This window comes from Sminthopsis crassicaudata, chromosome 4, assembly GCF_048593235.1.
Source record: "Sminthopsis crassicaudata isolate SCR6 chromosome 4, ASM4859323v1, whole genome shotgun sequence".
NCBI classification, from domain to species: Eukaryota; Metazoa; Chordata; class Mammalia; order Dasyuromorphia; family Dasyuridae; genus Sminthopsis; species Sminthopsis crassicaudata.
In genome coordinates, this window is record NC_133620.1 from 157847971 (window position 1) to 157857998 (window position 10028).

The following is a 10028-nucleotide window of genomic DNA, read 5'->3' on the forward strand; positions in this document are numbered from 1 at the left end:
AACCAGGAATTAGCCACTTTCTACTGATGCATGAAAAACAAAAGGATGCCCTCCTCTCTCTCTTCGTTGAGGAAGGTTTTCTACTCAGCTCCAAAGCCTTCCTCTGATATTTAATTGTCCAAAAAGAACCTCAATTAGCTAACCCCCCATGGTTCAGGAAGCAGAGAGATGCCCATAATTACTAAGGACTCTGCATACAGAATCAAATGTTATGAAACTCTTAATCCTGAGTACTGAAGCCAGTCAGTCAACAAATATTTATTAAGGATCAACTATATGTCAGGAACTGTGCTAAGCATGGGAAATATGATGAAAAGTGAAAGGCAGTCTCTGTTCCAAGGAGCTCACAGGCCAATGGGTTGTCTAATGAGAAATCAAGATGCAGAAACTGAGGACGAAGAGCTTTCCAGGCATGAGGGAGAGTCAGAGAAAATGTCTATAGTTAAGAAGAAATGGTGTGTCTTGTTTATGGAACAGCTAAAGGCCAATGTATTGGATCAAAGAGCACATGGCTGGAAATGTAGGAAGAGGCAAAATTATGAAGAATTTTGACTGCCAAACAGAATATTTTGTATTTTATTGGAGTACACCAAACAAAATGGTGACATGATCCGACCTGTGCTGTAAGAAAATACTTTTAGTAGTTAAATAAAGAATAGATAGGAATGATTTGAGGCAGACAGACCCATTGGCAGGCTAGTTTTACAGTCCAGATGTGAGGGTATGAGGGTCTGAACTAGAGAGGTGGCAGCAACAGAACAGAGAGATGCCAGCCTAAGAAGATGTAAAGTCCAGATCAAATTTACTGCTGCAGACTCAGGCCCCACAGCAGGCCTCCAATCAATGATATACCTTCAAATACTTTAAAGAGAAATCCAAGGAAGTCTCTCCTATCTAATCATGGAGTTTGTGATCTAAAGAAGTCAGAATGCAAAAGTGAAATATTGTGGCCAAATCTTGATTCTGATCCCCTTAGCAATTCTCAAATTAAACGATCTACAAAGGATTCTCTATAAACACTTAGCTGCTACTTCTTTCTAAAGATCTTTTCAAGGAAACATTTTATTGAACTCGCTAAATGGTTAAATTTCCAGACCTTGTGATAAGCAATATGAAAAGCAATATAAGCAACAAGAAAGAAGCCATTTCCAGGGTTAAGAATAATTCATCATTCCCTTTAGTAGATAAAATGTAAAGAAAGGAAATGAGGTGAAAACATCTTTTACCAATCCCAATTACAAAAAGGATTTTAGAAGATAAAGTCCTTTAAGTCCAAAGTCTTTTAAAATACCTGACAGAGCTGCATTCTAGATAAGGAAAGAAAATATTTCCAGTTAATAACTCAGAATAACGGCTGTTGAATTGAAGGGCAAGTAAATGCTCCTATTTTCTTCAATGCAAAAAGGGGAGGAAAGAGAGAAACAGGGGAACATAACTGAAATGACAAGTTGAATTGATTCCTTAAGTTGGAAATTACCCAATGTCTACAGTTCAATAGGCATTACAAACTTAGGACATAAATATATAAGGTGATCTAGTATACAAAAAAATGGGCCATATACTCAAAGTTCACTGACCATCTAGAACTCAAAACACATCTTCCCACAGGGGTAAATGGTAGCTAGATTCAAAGATTAGACCACAAAAGTCTTTTTCATTAGCAATAATAAGCATTTAGTATACATCTACCAGGTGGAAGGTAGCAGAACTAGAAGGGTTAAAGAAAGACAATTCTTGCTCTCAAATTTACCAAACCATTTAGTTAAGATTTATATTTCTTTACTTTCAAAAGGAAGCCCAATGTAGCTGAACACTAACAATAGGGACAACTCACTTTATATCTCACTTTAAAGTAGAAAAAATACTTTGCTTTCAACCAGGTGATGAGATAGTAGTTCACATTTCTTCAATAATGTAAGAAATACAAAGCACAGTCTTCACAACATACCTGTGAAGTGAAGTAGTAGTTTATTATATTTATCCAATTTTACAGAGGAACCCTTTCAGGCTCAAGAGTTGCCCATGATTGAGCAGCTAGAACTAGAACTCCAGAGAATTCTGGTGTTCTTTATTTTCTTTCCATTCACTTTTCACCAAACTTTTTGGTCTCAGGATCCCCTTTACACTTTTATAAAGTGTTTTAAAATGATTGTGGATTTATCTATCAATATTCATCACATTAGAAATTTAAGCTAATCTTAAAAATATTTGATTCATTTAAAAATAATAATATATTACATATCAAATAACTTATTTTAGAAAAAAAATAACTTTTCTAAAATTAAAATATTGTTGAGAAAGATGGCACTGCTTTACTTATTTTTGCAAATGTCTTTAATGTCTAGCTTAACAGAACACAGCTAAATTTGCATACCTCTTCTGCATTCATAATCTATTGCAATATGTTGTTTCAATTGAAATATATTAAGATCTAGCTTCATACGGATGTGTAATTGGGAAAGGGAGGAGTATTTTAGTCGACACATAAAATCTGAATATTATTATAAAAATAGTTTTGACCTTTTGGACCGCCTTAAAAGGATCTTGAAGGTGCACTGGTCCATAGACCATACTTTGAGAACCTCTGCATTACAGCATATATTCCACTGAACCAAACTACCATGCATATATTTCTATGTAATTTCTATGTGTTCAGAATTCAATATCAAATGCTAGAACACATCCTCTCCACCCTGAGGATGCAAAGATAAAAATAAGAAAAAATCAGCAGCTAGGTAGGGAAGTGGCTAGAGTGCTGGACCTTGAGAGAGGGAAACTGGAGTTTAAATCTGGACTCATATAGTTATGGCTATGTGAATCTGGGCAAATCACTTAAACTCTCTATGCTTCAGTCTCCCTACACATCAAAAAGTAGTTGTAAGGATTAAATGAGATAATATTTGTAAGTGCTTAACAACTGCCAGGCACATGGAAGACACTATATAAATGTTAGTTATTGTTATTATTATCTTGATCCACACTAGTCTCCATAAAAGGTCATCTTAAGTACTACCTTCTCTTTGAGGTCTTTTCTGATCCCTCCAACTATTAGTACCTTCTCCCAAAAGAATTTCACCTTTAAAACATTTTATATATGCTTATTCTGGAAATATGCTTATTCATATACACAATGCTTCTCCTGATAATATACAGAGCTGTGAGGGCAAGAACTGCTTCATTTTTTTTGTCTTTGTATTCTCAGAAACTAACATAGCATTTAGATAATGCATGCTGATTAACCAAAAAAAAAGCTTACATTCCATTTAAACACCCAATTTTCCTTTGCACCCATGAAATAAGATTGGGGACTTTCCAGTTCTCCCAACATTGGCTTCAGAAGTCACAAAGCATAGGATAAAATAACACAAAGGATAAAATAATATATTAAGAATAAAAAGGGGGTCTGGGAGGCCATCCTCCTCATAATACAAGTGAGAATTTAGGCCCAGAGAGGCGAGATGGGATTTGAATTGAATCCATCAGTAAAGCCAAGGTCCAATTTACTTACTCTATCCAGCTGCCTCAAGAAGAGCTACTCACATGAGTAAATCTAGAGGGTGTTGTAATAATGAAGACAGGCTGCATATCAGCTCCAGCAAGCCGGGTGATCTGTTTCTTCCTTTCCACTTCCCCCAGCCTCCACCACCCTAGTTTAGGATGTAATTTTTACCCCATGCCAAATTATTGTAACACACTCTTAATTGATCTCTCTGCTTCCTACACAAAGCCAGCAGATTAATCTTTTAAAAATACCACTTTGTGCCCGTCTCTTCTCAAAAATATTCACTAGCTCCTCACTATCTACAAAATAAGCCCTAAATCTAACACAAACATTATATTCCAGTCAATTTTTTGGGAGAAGGTACTAATAGTTGGGGGGATCAGAAAAGACCTCAAAGAGAAGGTAGTACTTAAGATGACCTTTTATGGAGACTAGTGTGGATCAAGATTATAATAAGAATAACTAACATTTATATAGTGTCTGCCATGTGCCTGGCAGTTGTTAAGCACTTACAAATATTATCTCATTTAATCCTTACAACTACTTTTTGATGTGTGGGGAGACTGAAGCATAGAGAGTTTAAGTGATTTGCCCAGGTTCACATAGCCATAAGTATATGAGTCCAGATTTAAACTCCAGTTTCCCCCTCTCCAATCTACATTTTCCTCTAACTGAACTCTCCACTTCCACAGCTTCCTTCATGTCATTCTCTGTGCCTATAATGCCTTCACTTTACATCTTTTGTCTATTAAACCTTCAAAGCCCAGCTCAAAAGCTACCTCCTCTATGATACTTTATCATATTACCTCAGCTACAAATAACTCCCTCCTTCCTCTGTATTTTACAGTACTTAGTTAAAACACTTCTATTATATTTATCCTGAATTCCCTTGTATTATGCCATATTTCTGTATATGTTTTATATCCCTTATTCAATCACGAGCTCCTAAAAGGCAAGGGACAATATCTGCTAAAAATTTGTATACCACACAGTGCCTCATACTAGTCAACACTGAATCTTTTAATTAATATGCCAAATGAATAAATAACAATCATCTAGACAGTGATGGTAACAGGGATTAATAAAAACAAAAGCTGGGGACTATTGCATCAATACAGTACAGAGATTATATAATATACTGGGAATCAAAATCTTACAAATTTATATAGTGTAAGAGATAAGATGCAGTCATCAGAATTTCATAGATGCCAAGAAGAGTGCAAAGGGGCAAATATTATGTAAACTATAGCTTATGATACACAGTATAATAAATGTATTTCCTCTCTACCCCCCTCCCAAAAAATGTTAAAAGTATTTATCTGTTGTCATAATGCTACAAAATGAAGCTTTTTATATTTTCCCACAAATTCCTACCAAAAGTCTCAAATATCCAATTTTATATAAGTAAAAAGAAACATCTTATATTCAATTTCTTCTCAGAAAGTAAAAAAAAGAAATTACAAAATTAATATCCAAGTTATCCAAGATCTATATACAAATTCCTATCTCTTCATTCCAGCTGTACTTACTACAACCAGTGACTAGTGTTTTCTCCACCTGTTATGGGAACCAGTTGATATTCACTTGGATAAGAAATAAAAGAACTAAGAACTAAAAAACACAACTGCTTTAGGTTAAGTGAAGTTGCTTAGGAGTATGCTGTACCTAAAATTGATGGTCCAAGGAGAAAAGAAGAGGAAAAGGATTAAGAAAAGTAATTGGAAAGTGACAACAATGGAAAAAAAGAGCATCAATTTAATTTTTTTTTATTTTTTAAATCTAGGAAGCTCAAGGGGTCCTGACTACTATATCTTAGCAGTATATGATCTTGAACAAAATCATAACTTCTCTGAAATTGTTTCTTTACCAACATTGATAGAAGAGAGTGGCTAAATCTCTACCTTTTCTCCAGTCAAATATATAAAAGCACCCCAAAAACACTGTTTTAAATCACAGATCCTTTTTGTTGCCTCTTCTTTTCATTATAAATTTACAGCATTACTCTTCCAACACTACCCTCCTTCCCCTAAATGGTAATCTCCTCATTCAGAATTCAAAAAAAAAAATTCTGACAATGGATAGACTTGGCCCACATGCAGTTAGTTTGAACCAGTGCCTTCTCAGATTTGTGCCAATTTTATTCCCATATTAGAGATAAGGATCTGACCTCATACAATTCTGACTATCTCCCCCATCATGAATCCTTTAATAATGTTTGCTTTGTCATTCTTTCTTTCAGTTTTCCTACCTATTCAATAAGACCCAAACCAGAAACATATCCTAAAGGATCCTCTATCCATCTTTCAACTCATTCCTTAAAAGAATAATTATATTTTCAGATTATTTTAACACATGAAGAACTTGCCAAAAGATTTCCAATGCCACAAGAAATGACTTCCCTCATACAGTCCTGATTCTTAGACTATCTATTCAGTCCACACTCTGTATTAGAGAAAGAAAAAAGGGGGGTGGGGGGAGGAAATAGCCTTGAGTTTCCACATAGGCACCAAAATATACTGAAAGTAAATGGACTAATTTATTGGAGTTCTTATAGAAATAGGCATTTAAACAAGAAAAAAAATATTTCTCCAAGTCCCTTAGACTTTTAAAAAGCCTAATAAAAAGTTGAACACCAAAGACTAACAAAAAACTAAATCACCCTGGAATCAGAGGTATAATAGGGTTCTGTTTTCTCTGACAAGGAAAAAAGTAGTAGAGTAGAGTAGAAAAAAGAAAGAATAAAAGGGGATATTTCTGGATGTGAAGTGAGAAGGCCTTTCTTTAGGTGTTAGTGGTTAGCATGGGTCTTATTGAATATATTTCATTAATTATCTGAAAAGTGTACAAAAAGTTCTACATTTTCAGATGACACTCAACTTTGCAATGTAGACAAATGCCAAACTAAAGAGGACACAAGATAGGAAGAGCTAAGAAATCTATTCCAGGAAAGAAAAAAAATACAAAATATAATAAAATAAATACAAGATAATCACTTATAAAAAGACTGGAGGTATAAATGAAGGTCTTTAGGCTAAGTCAAACACAGAAAAAGGGGGATGATCATTACTTAAAGGTATCATAGAGTAGATAGCACAATGGACTTGAAAAACACTTGGTCTGTCTGTCAGTTCTTAAGACATTAACTTCTAAGCAAATCTGTTTCTTTTTTTTGAGAGAGAGAGAGAGAGAGAGAGAGAGAGAGAGAGAGAGAGAGAGAGAGAGAGAGAGAGAGAGAGAGAGAGAGGGAGGAAAGGAGGGAGGAAGGAAGGGAGGGATTAAGGGAGGGAGGGAGAAAGGGAGGGAGAGGGAAGGAGGGAGAAAGGGAGAGAGAGAGAGGGAGGGAAAGAAGGAGAAATTATAGTCTGGGGAAAAAAAAACTACTCATTTAACATGAGATTTATTATGTTCCTTTCTCACAACAAGCTTTTTTGGGATAGATATGTATCCATATCAACCTTGCAGGATCACTGTGAGGATCAAATAAAATAGTTGGATATATGAAAGGATTTCTGTATCTAACACAAAAGCAAACTATTTCACTACTTCAACGGTCCTCAACAACATGGATGATCTCCCCAAAAGATACAGATCACAACTCATCTATGCTCCCTAATTCTATGTGCCTCTTGTCTGGGTCCACAGGGTATCAATCCAATGAACCTGGATACTGCCAACAGAAGGAAAAAAAGATGCATCTAAGATGCCATTATTATTACTATTGTTCTCTGAGAATGTCCCTCCCAGAAGGTTGTAACCAAAAATGGAGAAGAGGAAAGATCACAGGATCATAAATTTAAAAGTAGAAAGAACTTTAGAACAATCTGGTGCAGCCTCTTCATTTTTAAAGATGAAGAAACTGAGATCCAGAAAGTTTGTAAAGCAATTTAACCTAAGATTACAAAGATGATTAAGTGGAAGAAGCATACTATAAATCCAGGTCTTCTTACTCAAAAAACAGGATTTTCCCCCACAATATCATGTAAACACTCCCCAAAGTATTATATTAGACTATAATAAAGTTAAGGAATCTTCATGCTAGGGGCAAAGATTAAAAGGAAGCAGAATGGAAATCTAAAAGATAATGAAAGACATGGATAGGAGGGAACACAAAATTTGTTCATCAAAATACTCATATGAGAACAGGGAGATACTTTCAATTTGAACAGGGTATATTTAGGACATATCAAGTACTAGTTAGTAGAGCAGGTTAAAAAATGGGACTCATTATTACCTCCAGCCTCCCTCCTCAAGAGGTGGTAAAGTAAATGGAATTTTTAAAAGTCTAAACATTTATTAAGGAAAAACTATAAGCAGTTACTAAGTGAAACTGATGTGTATATAGCTATATAAAGACATACAAATATAGATATAATTACAAATATACACTTAACCTTTCACACTGAATTCAAGGAGCCATACTTCCACTGCAGATCCCTTGGACCTCTCTATAAGCAGCAAATACCAACAAAAAGCACCATGGATCTAACTAATTATGGAATGTCTCAGGTTCCTTTTGGAAATCAGAAACAATCCGAAAAGTTCATTAGGAATTAATAAACTCTATTTAATGCATACCTGCCTGCAATTCTCAGTCTTTCACTGGCACTCCACCAGGGGCATTCACATTGACTGCTTGGGTTTCTCAAGTGCAATCTTTTATTATAACCAAAAACTGTAGGAGAATGTCAAAGGGGAGAAAAACAAAAACCTAAATTCAACTGATCCAAAAAGTTTAAAATAAAATTAAGCATCCAGGTCTATCAGTCAAAAAAAAGAAAGGGGGGGGGGAATCGCCCTAATTATCCAGTTATTCAAAATCATGTGTAACAGATTAATTCAAAATCACAGAGCCATAAAAAATGAAGCTTGCAGTTTTAGTTTTATTAACCTGCACTACTTCTTTTATCTTCTCTTAATAGCATCGAATTGCTACTTTTAAAGTGCAGGTGCACCACCTAGATATGGACTTATAGCTAAGAAATGCTTCCCAAAGTTGAAAATGATCACAGAAACATTCTAGAAAAGCATCTCTCTCTCTCTCTCTCTCTCTCTCTCTCTCTCTCTCTCTCTCTCTCTCTCTCTCTCTCTCTCTCTCTCTCTCTCTCTCTCTCTCTCTCTCTCTCTCACACACACACACACACACACACACACACACACACACACAAAACCACTTCATGAATAGGTTGCACTAGATCAAACCAACACGAAGTACTTTGAAACTTTTCTGCGCCTCAAGAGCTGCTAACCACCAAACATCTTTCCAAAAAATGTATAGTAATTTAGGATCCACTGAAAACCCGGGTTCCTCCCAACCAAAAAAAAAAAAAAAAAAAAAAAAAAAAAGGAAATCCGTAGAGCAGAATTACAAATAGTTTTCACTCCGATTAAGAACGGAAGTCAAGTTGAGAGTCTCTTCCTCTAGCCAATTAAACAGCCAGTCTCACCCCAGTGTGAATTTCTCTGGGGAGCCCAGTCACCTGCGACCACGAGGACAGCAAACCCCCAGATTGCAGGAGCTGATGCTCCCCCTTCTTCTCCCTCCTTTTATTTAAAAGAGCTGGGGGGAAGTGGTGATGCCCAAGTTTTCCATTGGCTCATTCTCCCTAACTTCGCAGCCCCTTCCTTCCTCCGGCCGCCCTTACAAAGCAGGGAAGGAAGGGCGGGGGTCGCGAGGGACGGACCCGCAGCGGCCCGTGCCCGCTGCCGCAGAGGTTCGGGGCCCGGGCCGCAGGGCGCTGTCACCGGTCGGGCTGGGGGGACTTCCCGACTCTCGCATTGTGCTCGCGCTCCAGGCGCAGCCCGGAGGAAGTTGCAGCCGGGGCGCGCGGTCCGGGCCCCCTCCCAGGTGAGCCCCGGCCGGCTTACCGCTTTTAGCGTCGTTCGAAGCGGACGCGGCCGCCGCAGCCGCCGCGCCCGCAGCCGCTCCCGAGCCCGCGCCGGGCGCCGCTCCTCCGGCTCCCGCCGCGCCCGCTCCGGCTCCCGCCGCTCCCGCGCCCGCAGCCGCTCCCGAGCCCGCCGCCGCGGCCAGAGCTCCTCCGCCCGCCGCGCCAGCCGCGGCCGCCGCCGCCAGGGCCCCGGCTCCATTTTCCTGCTCGTCCCCGCTGCTGTTGGCGCGTTTGTTCTTGCGGCCACCTTTACTGCTTTTGGGGTTGGGCATCTCGCGAGGATCCGGGGCCGCCGGGCTTCAGCGAAGGCGGCTCCCCCGGGGGAGGCTGTTCATGGCCCCCGCCCCACGCCCGGCGGCTGCCGCGGCCACCCGCCCCTTCGGCAGCGGAGCGGAGAATGAAAGGCGCGGGCCAGGGTCCGGTCTATTCATGCATCTCCCGCTCCATCCCTCGTCAGGCTCCCCGCCCGCCCAGCTTCCTGGGGCTCGGCGGCGCACTCGCAGGGCCAGCAGCCGCCGCGGCCACCGCCTGCTTCTGGGGCGTGAGGGAGACACTTGGGAGCCGGAGGGAAAAGGCGGGTCTCCAGCTTGTTTTGATTCTGCTTCTCCTACACGCTCTGTCCCCGCCCGCCGCCCGTGACG

At 39.3% G+C, this 10028-nt stretch overlaps 1 protein-coding gene across 2 annotated transcripts in view; it reads right to left on the minus strand.

The window, feature by feature from the left end:
- The window catches only part of HECA (hdc homolog, cell cycle regulator), a 47014-nt gene extending 37355 nt beyond the window's left edge, over window positions 1-9659 (minus strand). For both annotated transcript variants that reach the window (XR_012489178.1, XM_074309686.1), the window contains exon 1: window positions 9368-9659. Coding sequence is in view for 1 of the 2 variants with exons in the window: in XM_074309686.1 (XP_074165787.1) it covers window positions 9368-9659 (292 nt within the window). In the remaining variant the exon portion in view is untranslated. The remainder of the gene's footprint in view (window positions 1-9367) is intronic.
- Between the last annotated feature and the right edge of the window lie 369 nt (window positions 9660-10028).